At 37.7% G+C, this 15,354-nt stretch overlaps 1 protein-coding gene across 1 annotated transcript in view; it reads left to right on the top strand.

Moving 5' to 3' along the window:
- Pfas (phosphoribosylformylglycinamidine synthase) overlaps window positions 1–15,354 on the top strand; it is a 124,628-nt gene that overhangs the window by 80,922 nt on the left and 28,352 nt on the right. The window contains exons 17-23 of the mRNA XM_071693156.1: window positions 4,135–4,284; window positions 5,091–5,261; window positions 7,658–7,799; window positions 9,697–9,847; window positions 11,901–12,037; window positions 14,249–14,367; window positions 14,990–15,130. Of these exons, the coding sequence (XP_071549257.1) occupies window positions 4,135–4,284; window positions 5,091–5,261; window positions 7,658–7,799; window positions 9,697–9,847; window positions 11,901–12,037; window positions 14,249–14,367; window positions 14,990–15,130 (1,011 nt within the window). The remainder of the gene's footprint in view (window positions 1–4,134; window positions 4,285–5,090; window positions 5,262–7,657; window positions 7,800–9,696; window positions 9,848–11,900; window positions 12,038–14,248; window positions 14,368–14,989; window positions 15,131–15,354) is intronic.

The raw sequence follows: 15,354 nt of genomic DNA, 5'->3' as shown, positions 1-15,354 counted from the left end.
TTCTGTATCTAAAAGCATAGTTGAGACAAGATGTTTGTATGTGTATTGTTCGATTTAAATGGCTTTAACGAGTTAAACACTGAAAGTATCTGGCAACTTTTTTTTTTTTATCAATCATTGCCAGAGGTGCATAGTATTTCTTAATTTGTATATCATTTTTAAATTTCATTAATTCGGATAAATAACGTTTATCATAAGTTAACTATTGTTGTATTCTGTTATCATAATGGCACATCCTAATGGTTGGAACCAGTTTTGGCTATGAGAGTTACTTTCCGAGACTCATCGATGAATGACAGGTGGCAACAGCTGTATATTTTTCCTGTAACGAACATGATCTGCAGACTACAACAATAACTAACCAAATTATGCTTGCTATACCTTACGAAAAGCAAATCATAAATGGAAATATTTATGCTATGCTAAAGTAATGCTCAGAAATGTAATTATAATGTTGAGTTGGTTTATTATTCTTTGTTGTACTGTTAACAAAAAAAAAAATCAAACAATTGTTACCATGGCTGTTGGGATGAGTGAATGAGGCCGGGTTGTGGCTGACACCGTGTAGGGTAAAGCATGATTGTCAGCATGGACGCCACTGCTTCAGTGGTGCTCGGGATCACAGTGTACCCAGCCGGGGTGGAGAGTGGATGTCCTTGACGCTGACCGGCTTGTGGCCTATTCGTGATTACTATTGTATTACCAACGCTTGATTCTTCATTGTAAGGAGCCCAATTCGTACTGTATGTTCAGATTTTTTCTTTTTGTAAAATTGAAAGGCGGCGTTAGCCGTCTTCGCTTTGGTTAAGATTAAATTGTTTGTATTAAAAGTTTCGGTGTCTGAGAGGAAATTTATTCAGTTACAGTTGTCAACATGAGAAATATTCGTGTATGAATTCATATTCATATATCATTTTTTTCATTTTTGAAAGATTATGTATTTAGCATTAAAGGTGTCATAGAAATGCAGGAAGAGGAAACAGTTTAACAGACCAGGTTTAGTAACATGTTTTTTCATGTGTGTTTGTAAGTGGCGTCATCAGGGCTTCTGTATGTACGTATGGGCAGGCGTTATTGACCCGTGCTTATCATAGTGTGGATGGATAATGTATTTTGAAAAGCAGACCATAGATAATAGGGCTTGAAAGCTTTTAATGGGGATATGTATTACTTCTGATTCGCCTTTATGGTGGTGGTGTTAGCGTTGCTTTCTGCCAGTGTTACGGTTTGGGTTCGATTCGTGGCGCAGACAGTCTGGCATTGCTTATCCACATGGTCATCTTTCTGTAGGACTTTAGATCGATGAGTATGAACTCGGGTTGGTTAAAGCATCTCAGCCGTGACAGACTTAGCTAACACTTTACAAGTGCATCAGTTTATCCAGGAAAGTACATGTGGGGGTATATGGACTTCACTGACAGGCTGGTAAGACAGCCTCTATTTGGTATTGACATTTAGAAGGTTGATGCACCTATTGAAGGGGTAGTGTAGGGGAGAGTTTGCTACAGTGGAAAGGCAAAAAATTATCCAGTATTTGTGAGAGACTCGTGCGTATGGATCCATAGAGAATTGCACTTGCGTGGATTAATAACTAGAATTTTGCCTGTGAAGTAAGGAGTGAGAATTAGTCGTCCGAGTGGAATGAAGAATTTCACCCTGCCGACAGGTATTGGAAATTGTTGCACTTGTTTCTTTGGGGTGAGAGATCGGTATGAAAGGACAGGAGACATGCGGTCGTTAAGGATGTGAGCGAGAACGAAAGCTGAATAGAGTCGTCGGAGGTCGAAAATTTTTCATTTGTAGATGGGAGTTGCGAATTATCCATATGTGGAAGGAGATCGAGAATTATCCCTTCGTAGATGGAGGGTGAGAATTATCCATATGTGGATGGAGGACGAAAATTGTTTTTAAGAAAAGACGAGGATTGTTAATGAAAGGATAGAGGTGGAGAATTGCACATGTAGATAGGGGTCGATAACTGCACACGTGTGGATGGAGGTCGAGAGTTGTCTACATCTGAAGGAAGGTCAAGAGTTGCACGTATGTGAATGGAGGTCAAGAGTTGCACACTTGTGAATGAAGGTCGAGAGTTGCACGTATGTGAATGGAGGTCAAGAGTTGCACACTTGTGAATGAAGGTCGAGAGTTGCACGTATGTGAATGGAGGTCAAGAGTTGTACACTTGTGAATGAAGGTCGAGAGTTGCACGCATCTGAATGAAGGTCGAGAGTTGCACACATGGGAATACAGGTCGAGAGTTGCACATACGTGTATGAAGGTCGAAAATTGCGCACGTGGTATTGGAGGTTGAGAATCACACGTGTGATTAGAGGTTAAGAACTGCACAGGTGTTTTTGGAAGTTGAGATTGCACAGGTGTGGTTGGAGGCTGAGAATTACACTTGTGGACAGAGGTCGAGAATTGCACAAGCGTGGTTGAAGGTTAGGAGTAGTTGCTGTGAAGATAGAGGTTGAGAACTCTCCTGATATTCTCCACATGTGGATGGAGGTTGAGAATTGCACAAGTGTGGATGCCAGTTGAGAAGTGTCCATGTGTGGATAGCATTCAAGAATTGTTCGCTTGTGGAGGATGGTGGCTGAGCATTGTCTGCTTGGCATGGTGGTTAAGAATCGTCCACATACGTTTCGTGACTGAACCATCCATATGTGTATGGTGGTCAACAACCATCCATATGTGTATGGTGGTCAACAACCATCCATATGTGTATGGTGGTCAACAACCATCCATATGTGTATGGTGGTCAACAACCATCCATATGTGTATGGTGGTCAACAACCATCCATATGTGTATGGTGGTCAGCAACCATCCACGTGTGGATGGCAGTTGAGAATTATCCACCTGCAATTTGTGGTTGAGAATCATTCATATGTCGATGACGGTTGACAACCATCCACTTGCGGATGGCAGTCGAGAACCACTCGTGCATATTTTTGGTCAAGAACTCTCCAATTAAGGATGGTGGTTGCGAAACAGTCATGTGCACTGGGCAATTAAGAATCATCCACGTTGAGAATGGTCCATGTGTAGATGGCGTTCAGTAGCCGGCCACTTGCAGGTGATGGTCAAGAAGTGTCCACATTCAAAGGTCTCCCGAGAATAGTCCACACGTGGTTGTTAAGAACCATCCATGCACGGATGACAGTTCGACATTTGTACACAGATGGCGGTGAAGTCTATATATGGATGACGGTCAAGAAGCATTCATGCATGGATGGTGGTCGAGAACTGTCCATGTACGGATAGTGGTCAAGAACTGTTCATGCTGGATGGTGCTCAAGAACTGCACACGTACGGATGATGATCGAGAACTATGTGGGTGCAGTTGAGAACAGTCCATGAGTGGAGCAGTTATGATTAGGATTTATGATAATTTATTAGTTCTGTTGGAAATTGCTTTGAGAGATGTATCTCAACCTAAGGGTAGAGATTGTCCAGACTGCCATGTGTATGTACATTTGCTAGACATCACAAATTCACTATACTATAGGTTAATTTTCTTTTGAAGGAAAAATCTGAAATTTTCAGTGGTCTTATCTTTAATGTGTACAAACATGTGCCAACTCAAGAGTTTTGATTTAGCTAGCATTATTATATTGAAAGAGCATTTAACATGGACAAGGGATTAAAAGTTTCTAAGCTAAAAACAGGTTGCCAGTAAAAGTTTAAAGGTGGTACTTACTAAAGTACTATGAAATGCAGTTTTGCTTTTGATTTGTAGAAAGTTGTATTTAGTAATTGCTAAATAGATAGATTAATGTGGAAACATTAGTTAAAAATATTAAAGAATACATGATTGTAACTTTGTGGCTTTTACTTATTGACGTCCTCCTATGTTAATTTTTCATTTGTTTTAAATTCAAAATTGTTCATTAATTGACACGGAAAAGAAAAAGGCGTTTTATACCTTGTTTCCATTTTTGATGAGAAGTTTTTATCTAGTACATAAGGAGGTAGCTTGCAATGTGACATACCTTTGCCTGGCATTGTATCTTCACAGGTGGTTGAAGAACCCTGTTAACAGAGGAACCAATCCAAGGTTAGGCTGAAGTCAGCAGAGCGGTTTGTATTCCACAAAGCCTTGCTGTATCTTCACAGCCTTTGGTAGCTACAAGAATGCCATTACTTCGTGTATATCGAGGACTGGGAGACACAGACACCCAGGCAGTGGCCAAGGGGGTAGTCTTGCAGCGGTTGCGACAGTCCTTCCCTGTGGTGGAATCCATTGATCATGAAATTTGCTACTATATCCTCGTCCATACTAGGTGAGCCCGAAATCAGGTTTAGTTTAAGTATTATGATTTATTAGGCAAGTCAGTTTTATCTTCATAATGAAAATAACACTTGGAAATAGCTATATATGCTGGTGCTTTTTATAGTAAGCAGCCATGCAGCAGGAGGTGAAAGTAGTGGTACAATTTTTGTGTTATTTTGGCAACTAGTTGAGGTTCTTATAAGTTCTTTTGATTATTTACCGTTTTATTACATACTCATATCGTAACTAACCCCACATTTTCCCTGATACAAATAACTCTTGTTGCTTTATTTACTATTGTTCAATAAATTATATTGCTTAAAGTCATTTAATGCAACTTTTGTATTTTTAAGCACTACTGTAGTGTTGCAGAAAAGTCAGTGTACATTCAAAGTTGATAGCAATGTGGACCTGTTAACAGTAAATTTATTTTTATTTTTCTGTGACATTACTCCATATGTTATGTGTATGTGGTATTTATCACAGTTCTTTTGCATGTTGTAGTAATGTGTTATCTAAGTGTGGGAGAACTCCTTTTGTTTATTGAGTCCTATGGCTTTGTTATACACTAAAGTGCTCTCATATTAACCTCATACCTTTCATCCCTTTGAATTGGGTGTTCGTGGTTTCCTCTTTAAACTTAGTGCCTGAGGGTGATCAGCTCAAGCTTGGTGCTTGCAGATGCCTCATTTATGCCTAGTAACATGAGTATTGTGTTTGTGCCAAGCTCTTTTTTTACCTGGTGCCAAGAATGCCTCTTTTGTTTATTGTGATGGTAATTATGTAGAAACTGTTTATGTACTTACATGCCCACAGGAATGATGAAACTTCTGTTCAGGATGTGGTAGGATTTCTTGGTAGTGAGGTGGCATATCAGTTGTGGGGTTTGCTGGGGGACCCTTGGGTAGATGGCCTTGACATGCACACTGACACACAGCTGAAAGTCAAGAACCACAGCACCCAGATACTTGTTGAGATTGGACCAAGGTTAGTCATAAGGGTTTTTTTTGTTTAATTTAAGGTTATCAGAATGTCTAGATGTAGAAATATTTTCTTGATCTTTTTTTGAATTTCATGAATGTATACATTTTTTAGATTTATTTTTGTTTGTACTAAAGACTTTTATGCCCCTGGAATAATATGCATACTCTTGAGTCTCTCCTTTGGCATCTTCACACATTCCTCTTGCTAGTTATTTTACAGATTACATCCCACATGAAATGCAAGCCCCTTGTAGCTCCCTTTAGAACTGTCTTAACCCCCTCTTGAAATGCAAGCTCCTTCTTTCAGACCCATCATAAGATACAAGTCCCTGTTTGCTTCCCCCATGTAATGCAAATCCCATACACCAGTCCACCCTCATGAAGTCCCTCAATGCATGTCCCTTACACCAAATGAAAGTCCTTTTCTGCAAAGCTGTGCATGAGATGCAAATTCTTCCCTGTATTTTTTTCCTTATTTAAATAAATTGCAAGCTACTTACTGCATGTATCCCTTATAAAATGCAAATCTCCTCCTATGGGCTCCTTTCTCACAAATTTAAATTCCCTTCCTATGGGTTTTTCATCATTGAATTAAAAGTTTCTCTCTTCATACCCTTTCATGAAATGCTTGTGCACCCTTGCAAATCCTCCCTTTTAAATTACAAAGTACCATCTTCTTAAGCACCCAACACAGTATGAATGTCCCTTTTTGTAGGCCCATGACAATATGGAAGTCTTTCTTTGGTCCTTCCCTCATACAATGTACATCCAGTTCTTGTGCTGCAGATTAGAAAGAAAAATGTTTTACAAGGGACCCAATTTCACTAGAAGGAAATTTGTTCTTATGAGTCTTCTTTCAAAATATTTGACATTTTATGGTGACCTCTTCATGAAATGCATACCTTCTCTAATAAGGCCCTGGCATGAGATTCATTTCATGTTGCTGATCCTTCACCACCCTGTCCACCTTAAGGTGCAATAACTTTGTGCTTTCTCTCGTCTTATAAAATTCCAATCCTTCAAGGCTTTCTCATGAAATGAAAATTGCTATGTGAAGGCTCCCTTTGTGAAATGGAAGTGCTTTCCTGTATGACCTTCTCCATGAAACACATGTACCTTCCTGCAGGACCCCCTTACTAAAATGAGTGTCCTCCTACAAGACCCCATTCGTTTGATGTAAGTATAATTGTACAGGACATCCCTCATGAAATTTAAGTCCCTTCCTGAAGGCTCCCCTAACAACCTGTGTACTTGTGTAGTCCTCTCATAAAATCAGTGTGTCCTTGTGTGGCTGCCTCACAAAATCGGTGTCCCTGTGAAGCTCCTTTTTGTGCAGCCACATCATGAAATTGTCCTTGTGTGACTTTAAGGAAGTGGTTCCCCTTGCAGCCCCGGCACAAAATTTGTGCCCCCATATAGTCCCCTCCTCATGAAATTGGTGTCCTTGTGTGGCCCCATCACAAACATGGTGCCTTTATGCAGCCTCCTCATGAAATTAAAGTGGCCTTTTGTGGTATCTCAAAAAAGTGTCATTCAGCTTCCCAGACTGAATTGATATGTCATTCCCTACCAACACACACATGTGTGTGCAAAATTGGAGTGTCTTTTTATAACCCCACTTACAAAATTAGATTCTTTTCTTTGTAGGCCCTCCTTATGTAAGTAAATATACCACAGATCCCCCTTCGCAAAATACACATCTATATTGGCAAGCACCTTTTTTAAATGAAAGCTCTCATCTGCAAATCTTTGTTGTATAATGAAAGTCTAACGTATCGTGTCCCCTAGGGCAAGTCTTCCCTCCCTCACTTTAGAAGAGGACACTTTTACTCACATTCCCATTATCCCTAAGGGAGCTTTGGCCCTTTTATGTTTGCCTTCTCCATCTTTGAAGTGGAATTCCCTTTGTGGAGATCTCACCACCTTGCTCGCTGCAATAGAATGTTCTTATAGCTTTGCAAACCTCTTTGTAAATGTTTATGTTTACTTCCCATTGAATAGGTGATTCCTAAGGTCACTCCAGTCAAAAAGAACATATTTTACGTGAAGTAATGTTTACACCTCTGCCTCCTACATTTATATTTTCACCTTTGTTGTAGTCTCTGAAACTTTGTTATTCCCACAGCTTTTGACTGGTCTTCCTTGGATGAAGGCCTCTGTAACTCGGTTGTCCTGATCTTGGCCTTTCCTTGCTGAGATGTACACATATTACTGCTTTACCTAGTTACTTATGGCTTCATTATCAGCTGGTGCCCATTCTGTTTATGCTTTGTCAAGAAAGTTTAATGATTATTCACTATTTAAGGCATTGTTAACCAGGTTTGAGTTGACGTATGATACTTTTTAGTTTTGAGGCAGTAAGTGGGAATTAATCATGAATCTTTATCATCACTTTACCAGGCTAAACTTTACAACAGCATGGAGTACCAATGCTGTCAGTATATGCCATGCTGCTGGTCTAACATGTGTCTCCAGACTAGAGCGAGCGCACCGCTACCTGATAACTGTTGGTGAAAACCTTGACCTTAAGAAGAGGGAAAAGGTATGTCCAAAGCAAGTCATGAGGTGGAGGGACCCCATAGTAATTTCTTTTCTTTTTAAAGTTAATGGTAATCTAATGGTGTCAGTTTGTAAGGTATGTTAGCAAGAAAAAGTGCTGTTGGTGTGGGACATTCTGTAAGGGTGATGGTGGTGGTAGCATGGGGCTGCTGAGGATTGTGATTGTATGAAATTTTTGTCGAATGGTGTTAGTATAGGGTTGTTGTAGAATTGTGGGGGCACAGGGCTGTTATATAGGTGTTGTTGGCACTTGGTAGTTGTGAATGGGGTGTTGGCATAGAGCTATTGTCAAGGATGTTATGGCACAGGGCTGTAGTTAGGGACACAGTGGCACAGGGCTATTGTCAAGGATATGGTGACACAAGACTGTTGTCAGGGTTGTGGCTCAGGGCTGTTTTTAGGGTTGTGGTATGGGTGTTTTTGGTATGCCGTTTAAAGAGAACCTGTTTGTGACTACAGTTTATGGTTGCTTTGGGAGGAAAAGTGGAAGCATTGAGGAGACTATCCTGGTGATTACATTGCAATCGTTAGTTGTATAACTGGAGTCGTTGCTGTTACCTAGCTGTGGATGGGGTATTAGGAAATCTGGTCTCATTTGTCAACCAGCACTGAACTGCTAGATAATCTAGTATTTCTACAACATTTTTGTCATTTTTTTCTTATTTCAAATTCATGTTTTCATGGAGCATGCAGTGGACTCCAGTAAGTGCAGAGCAGTCTGAAGTATTAGTAATGAGTTAAACCTTGGACAGTTGCTTCTAGTATTGTACAAAGGATTTCAAACAGCAATGACAACAGGATCCTTTCAAGGATGGGTGTAATAGTAGAAGAGTTCAGAAACTGAAATTAGTATGGTAAGAGTAAAGAAGAATACAGATAACTTTAAAAAATACCTCTGAACTTCATATATCAAAGAAGTGGTAAGTGACGTTAGTCATGGACTGTATGGAAAGTGTTTATAGAGTCTGGCCGTAAATGTATCAATGATTTTACTCTCATTTGCTTCAGTTGTGCATTGGCATATATGCTGCCTACACTGCTTCAAATTCTTGACTGAAACTTTCCCAAGCTCCTTCCATATTATTTTCATTTTGTCATCTGTTTTACTGTCAGGAGCAATGGAATGATTATTAAGATGTGTAACTCTAGAATTTGTTATTTTTTCAAAACTTTTACATTGACCAGAATTACAAGCAGCATTGAATGATACCTCAAAAGTGATTTATATAATTTTTTTCTCCACTGTAACATCATTGAAAATAACCTCATTTTAAGCTAGAACAAAGTCTATTTGATAATGTCATTACTACTCATCTCAGTAATATTAGGACGCTATTTAGAAAGTTTAGTTAATTCTACATCTGGAGCTACTGAAAAGGGATTCTTTCCTGTAAGATGATATGTGTGTTAATAATTTCCACTATAATCTTTTCATTACAAGTTTCTGCCAATTGTTCATGAAGTCTTCAGTCTGCCTCTTTTGTCGGCAGTGGGGGTCTGTAACCTATTTCTGCTGTTATTTTTGTATGAAACTCATCTTCAACAAAAGTAGTTGAGGTGGCCAATGTTTACATTTTTCAGCAAAGACTTAAGATTAACTTTAAGCAAGACACTAGTGCCGACCTTATTTTCCCTCTTCCTGATACATAATGTACCCAAGATTGCATCTTTGGCAAGGAAATCTCTCTTTATATCTAACCATGATACGTATTTTTGATAGCTGATCATTCTGTTTTTGAAACATAACCAAAGTCTATTTTTGATAACCAGCCTTATCCGCTTATCTGCCTTTTGAAGCAGTCTATCTTTATTATGCAGTTGTGGAATATTTTGTGAATGATTTTTGCTTTTTTATATTTTTAATAATACATTTTTCTCAGCTTGTTGCAGCTCTTCATGACCCAATGACAGAGCAGGAATACAAAATCCCTTTAGAAAGTTTCTCAGTGGAAGTAAAGCCTCAAAATTGGTGGAAAGTGGATGTCCTCAGAGATGATAAAAAGGCAATCCAGGAGACCAGTAATATAATGGGTAAGTGATGGATGAACTTTAACAAATTTAAGCTCAGTAACTGGTCACTCTTAAGCTGATGGCCAAGTATATTGTTTCAGATTTTGAATGTTTACAATTCTTTGAGGTGAGGAACTGAACCAAATGCAAAATTAGAATATATTGTGGTTTTAAGGAATGATGTTGACATCTTTAAACCTAAAGATTATTTAAGCAGAGCAATTATTTGTAGCTCTGAAAATTGATTGTGGAACTTTATGTAACATTGTTTTAAATCATGTATGGAAAATTATTAAGGAATTTTATTAAACCTTTTGGTTTGAGATTTGATTTCAGGCTGGTTCCCGAAAAGTGTCTATTTTCCACCAAAAAAATAGGATTATCTAGATAACATTTTTATTGTAACTGCAACATGAAATTTTTTTTGTTTGTCTTCTATTACTATTTAATTAAAAAAGCCATACTAATGAAAAAGGATTTTAAAATGATTAGAAATATGGGGTTGGTTTTCAAAAAGTAAAAGTATGTAAATGATCTTTTGTACTGCAATATTTTTCATTATGAAAAGAATTTAGTTTATTATATTTAGGAATGATATTCATTAAAAACCATATTAGGTAGTGGAGTTAGTGATAAAAAGATGTAGAAAAGACAAGAAAAATTTTACAGTAAATGATACAGATATGGGTGTAAACAATTTATATATGTTTGTGTATATACAGTATTCCCAGTGGACAGAAGAGAAAGCAAGCTTCCCCTGTATATATTGCATATTGCAGAAGGCAACTAAGAGGAATGGGAGTAGAGGCCAGTAAATCCTCCCCACCTGCATTATTATTTATTAATTTATTCATTTATCATACTTAATCGCTGTTTCCCATGTCAGCGAGGTAGCGCTTTATTACGTTCTGAAATATGGAACAAAGGGAAGAGCCAGATGGTGGCTTTTTAAAGCTAAGTTATCTGTTTCTAATTCTACCTTGCATATGATATTATTGATATATGATAGTTATATATTTAGTATTTTTTGTCGCTGTTTCCTGCGTTAGCGAGGTAGCGCAAGGAAACAGATGAAAGATTGGCCCAACCCACCTGCATACATATGTATATACATACACATCCGCACCCGCACATATACATACCTATACATTTCAACATATACATATATACATACACAGACATATACATATATACATAATTCATACTTGCTGCCTTTATTCATTCCCATCGCCACCCTGCCACACATGAAATGACAACTCCCTCCCCCCGCATGCATGTGAGGTAGTGCTAGGAAAAGACAACAAAGGCCACATTCATTCACTCTCAATCTCTAGCTATCATGTATAATGCACCGAAACCACAGCTCCCTTTCTACATCTAGGCCCCACAAAACTTTCCATGGTTTACCCCAGACGCTTCACATTCCCTGGTTCAATCCATTGGCAGCACGTCAACCCCAGTATACCACATCGTTCCAATTCACTCTATTCCTTGCACTCTTTCACCCTCCTGCATGTTCATGCCTTGATCGCTCAAAATCTTTTTCACTCCATCTTTCCACCTCCAATTTGGTCTCCCACTTCTCGTTCCCTCAACCTCTGACACATATATTTATATATATATGATATTATTTATACACTCGTTCACACTCGGTCACTAGCTGTCATGTGTAATGCACCGAAACATGTGATTCCCCCATCTCAATATAGGGAATCTTCTTTGTTTGTTAACCATGGGTTGAAACTGAATCATAGTCAACAAGTGTAATTGCATGATCAGATAAGATTGGATGATGCAGCAAAGGGTTGAATTGGACTAATGTTCATAGCTTTGAATCATTGTGTATTGAAATTTGTTTTGAGCGTTCATATTCACCAGTTGGCTCTTTACTACAAGTAATACAAGCCTACTGTAATCAGATGCAGAGGAAGTGTTAGTACATAAAGGTGGTGTGAGTGGAAACTTTTAAAGGGGATATCATCCCCAGACACCTCTTTGTTAGTCCTGTAACTTATGTCTGTCATTCTCATATCACGAAGACACTGAGATGTGCAATACTTTTTTTTTCTATTAGGTCTGGCGTTTGATGAATGGGACATTGCTTACTACACTGAATTGTTCAAGACAAAGATTCACCGTAACCCCACCACTGTAGAGCTCTTTGATCTTGCTCAATCCAATTCGGAGCACTCTAGGCATTGGTTCTTCAAGGTCAGGCATCATTTGAATTTCATTTAAGATTGGCATGCTTGAGGACTTCCTGGACCTTAGAAGTCTTGGAGTAATTTATGTTTGTGTTGGACATGTCATTTCTCTTGGTGTAATATGTAGTGTATCAAAACTGGAGCCTTCCAACCACATCCAAGCCTCACAAACTGTTATATACTTAACTGTTTCATCTTACCCGGTTCAGCCCTTGCACAGCATGTGGTACTGCATATATCATGTTTATCCCATTCATTCTATCCTATGCACACTTCTTACTCCTAAATGTGCAGGCATTGTTACTGTAAAGCTCTCTACACTTCATGCTTCAGTCTCCATTATAGTTTCATGTACTGTGTCATGGGAGAGGGAAATTCTATTATTCGCTGAGGAAGACATGTGTAAAGATTTTGGTTCTTGGCAAATTCCCATGATAGGTAGTCAGAAAGTAGGTATTCCACCTTCCTGCCTTCATTTGATACATATGTCCTATGCTAATCTTCGCTCATTCTCTACATCTTAGACCATTTCATAGCACCTTGGTTATCCTTCTTGATCAAATGTGCTTAATACCTCACCTCTTTGACACTATGATTCATTACATGATCAACCTGTATGACAACATATTGTCCAAAGGCATTTCTGTAGCAACATATCTGTGACATCCTGCTTAAATATTTCATTGTGGAATATTTTGATAAAGCTTGTTGCATCATGAGCATTAAAAAAGATATATATTGTTTACCTTGCAGAATGGATCTGTACCATATACTGTTGAAGAAAATACTCAAAGTAGTATAGTTTCTTGTATTTTCCTCTTTGTTGGTGTGTGAGCGTGTTGAGTGGATGTAAGCACTGTATTTGATGGTTATAATTTTTTCCTGTTGGGAAAATAGCAACAGACCATTGGAAGCTTTGGAGGCTAATTGTGATAGTTTGATATTAGAAACTCAGATTAGTATGGTAAGAGCAGAAGGGCATGCATGCAACCAAAGAGAAAAATGTGCAAGCTGTTCATGTGACAAAGGAGGTGCAAACAGTGTCAATCATAGATTTCAAGCAAATTGTTTATTAAGTGTATACTTAAGTATGTCTGTATTGCTGCTTTCAGCAGCTCGTATCTGTAAATCCTTGTATTATCAATCATATTGAAGAAAAATTATTTTGTCCAGTTTAAGGTAAAACAGTTGTCTGAGAATTATCCATTGATATGAATGAAACAGGCAAATTAAACCTTAAGTAGCTTATAAGATCAAGCCTTTGATAATTTTGAAAACGTGTTAGATCACCTTTTAATCTTCTCTTTTCTGAACTAAATCGATTTAAAGTATTTAGTCTTCTATTATAGGATTTGTTTCTCAGTCTTGGTAGCTTGATACTGCTCTATATCCATTCTAGTCTGCTCTTATAGTATTTGTTTCTTAGTCTTGGTAGCTTGATACTGTACTATATCCATTGTCAGCCTTTTCTCGAACAGTATTATCAAAACTGAACACATTGTTCAAGATGAGATTGCACCAATGAACTTTAAAGAGTGATGATGATTTCGCTATACTTAAATTTTTAATTTGAAAGCTCTAAATATGATTCCAAGAATCTGATTTGTTCTTTTTACTACTTCTCTGCACTGCTTACTTTGCTTTAGGTCAGGAGAGATTATTAGACCAAAGTCTCTTTCCTCAGTATTAGAACAGACTTTCCTCATTGTTATATAAAGTAATTATTAACTTGGACATTTTTCTTATGCAGATGCAGTGAAGATAATCAGGCAAGGTTTCCATATATTAGCAAGTGGGATGGAAAAGTATTAGGGTAGATTTTAGTGCTTATTGATGTTTTCTTTTTTAAATATTTGGTGTAATTATATAAACTGACATATGTTTTTATCTTTGCTGAAAGAACCCTTTTTTTCTTTTATACTCATTTTACCTAAATGGAGTGAATGCACTTAGGCATTTGCCTTTTGTATGATTACATTTTGCAGAATAGGACACCCTAACGGCTTCTTTACAAACTGGCAAATGGCTATTATGTGTCCTGTGCAGTAGACTTCTTACCCTTTTACTCTACAGAAAACAATTCTTGCGGTGCTTGATAAATTACTTGGAAGTATGTATTAGTAGTTTGTATTGGAAGCTTTATTGATAAAATTTGAGCATATTTGAAGCTTTTACTTGCAAGACAGGTATGTCTACTTCATTAGAGATTGGATTGCAGGGTGACTATATACTTGAAGGAGAAAAGCTTCCTCAGTCTCTGTTCAGAATGGTACAGGACACAAACACTGCCTTAACAACAAACTCCAACAACGTTATTGCATTTTCTGACAACTCCAGGTGAGTCCTCATTTGGGATATCTAAATGAGGAATCCCTAGAATGAAGATAAGTAGAATATTTAGGAAAGTCTCTTTCAAATCTACCACAGTAATCTGAATGTGGGGAAATGGCATTTGCTGGAGAGTTAAATATTCTAGAAATATTAAGTCTGTAACATAATGATATGAGAAATGGCACATATATATTATTGGTTAATGTAACCCTGATGACTGTTTAAAAAGATGTTTTATTATACTTTTGTGGGGTAATTCATTCATTAGCTATATTTCCCTTGAGTTGCAAGATTTTTTCATCTCATTTTTCATCTGTTGAGATTGTTATTTGTTCCTGTGTTGTATTCTAGGTACTTTTTACTGTTTGGTTTTTAAGTAAAACATCAATTTAACAAATAGCTTTGTTATATTTTTTCTTATATGTCATTGTACTTTTAGTTTGAAAATGAGGATATTTTCAAAATGAAATTACATTTTCAATTTTAAGAACTCCATTAAGCACTTGCTAAAGTATTGATTGTGTAGAGTTGTTTTAGTGGTAAATTATTTAACCATGGTTGTAGGTAAGGAAGCATTTCATTTTATCATGATTGCTTACTACTTTCTGCCCTCTCTCTCTTTCTTCAGTGGTATTCAAGGTTGGGAGACATCAGTGCTGGTGCCCTGTGACCCCTGCAAGGCTTCAGAGGTCAAAGTTCAGCACCATCTTCGTCACTTGATCTTTACAGCAGAGACCCATAACTTTCCTACAGGTGTTGCTCCTTTCAGGTACCTTGAATCATGAAAATTGCAAATTTGATATTTAATGAATTGTTGGTACATAACCATTTGCTGAAATTTTTTGTTACTTAGATGCATTGAGCTCCTTGCCATGCTAACTTGAAGTATATTACTTTAAAAATTTTTGTCTCAAGAGGTTTTTAGCTATGGCAGTGATTCATGTCTGGCTCTCAACGGATTCTCACTTCCATTAGTGTTGATCCATAGATGCC

The sequence above is a fragment of the Panulirus ornatus genome, chromosome 55 (assembly GCF_036320965.1).
Source record: "Panulirus ornatus isolate Po-2019 chromosome 55, ASM3632096v1, whole genome shotgun sequence".
Classification (NCBI taxonomy): Eukaryota; Metazoa; Arthropoda; class Malacostraca; order Decapoda; family Palinuridae; genus Panulirus; species Panulirus ornatus.
This window is presented reverse-complemented; position numbering and strand designations above follow the sequence as displayed.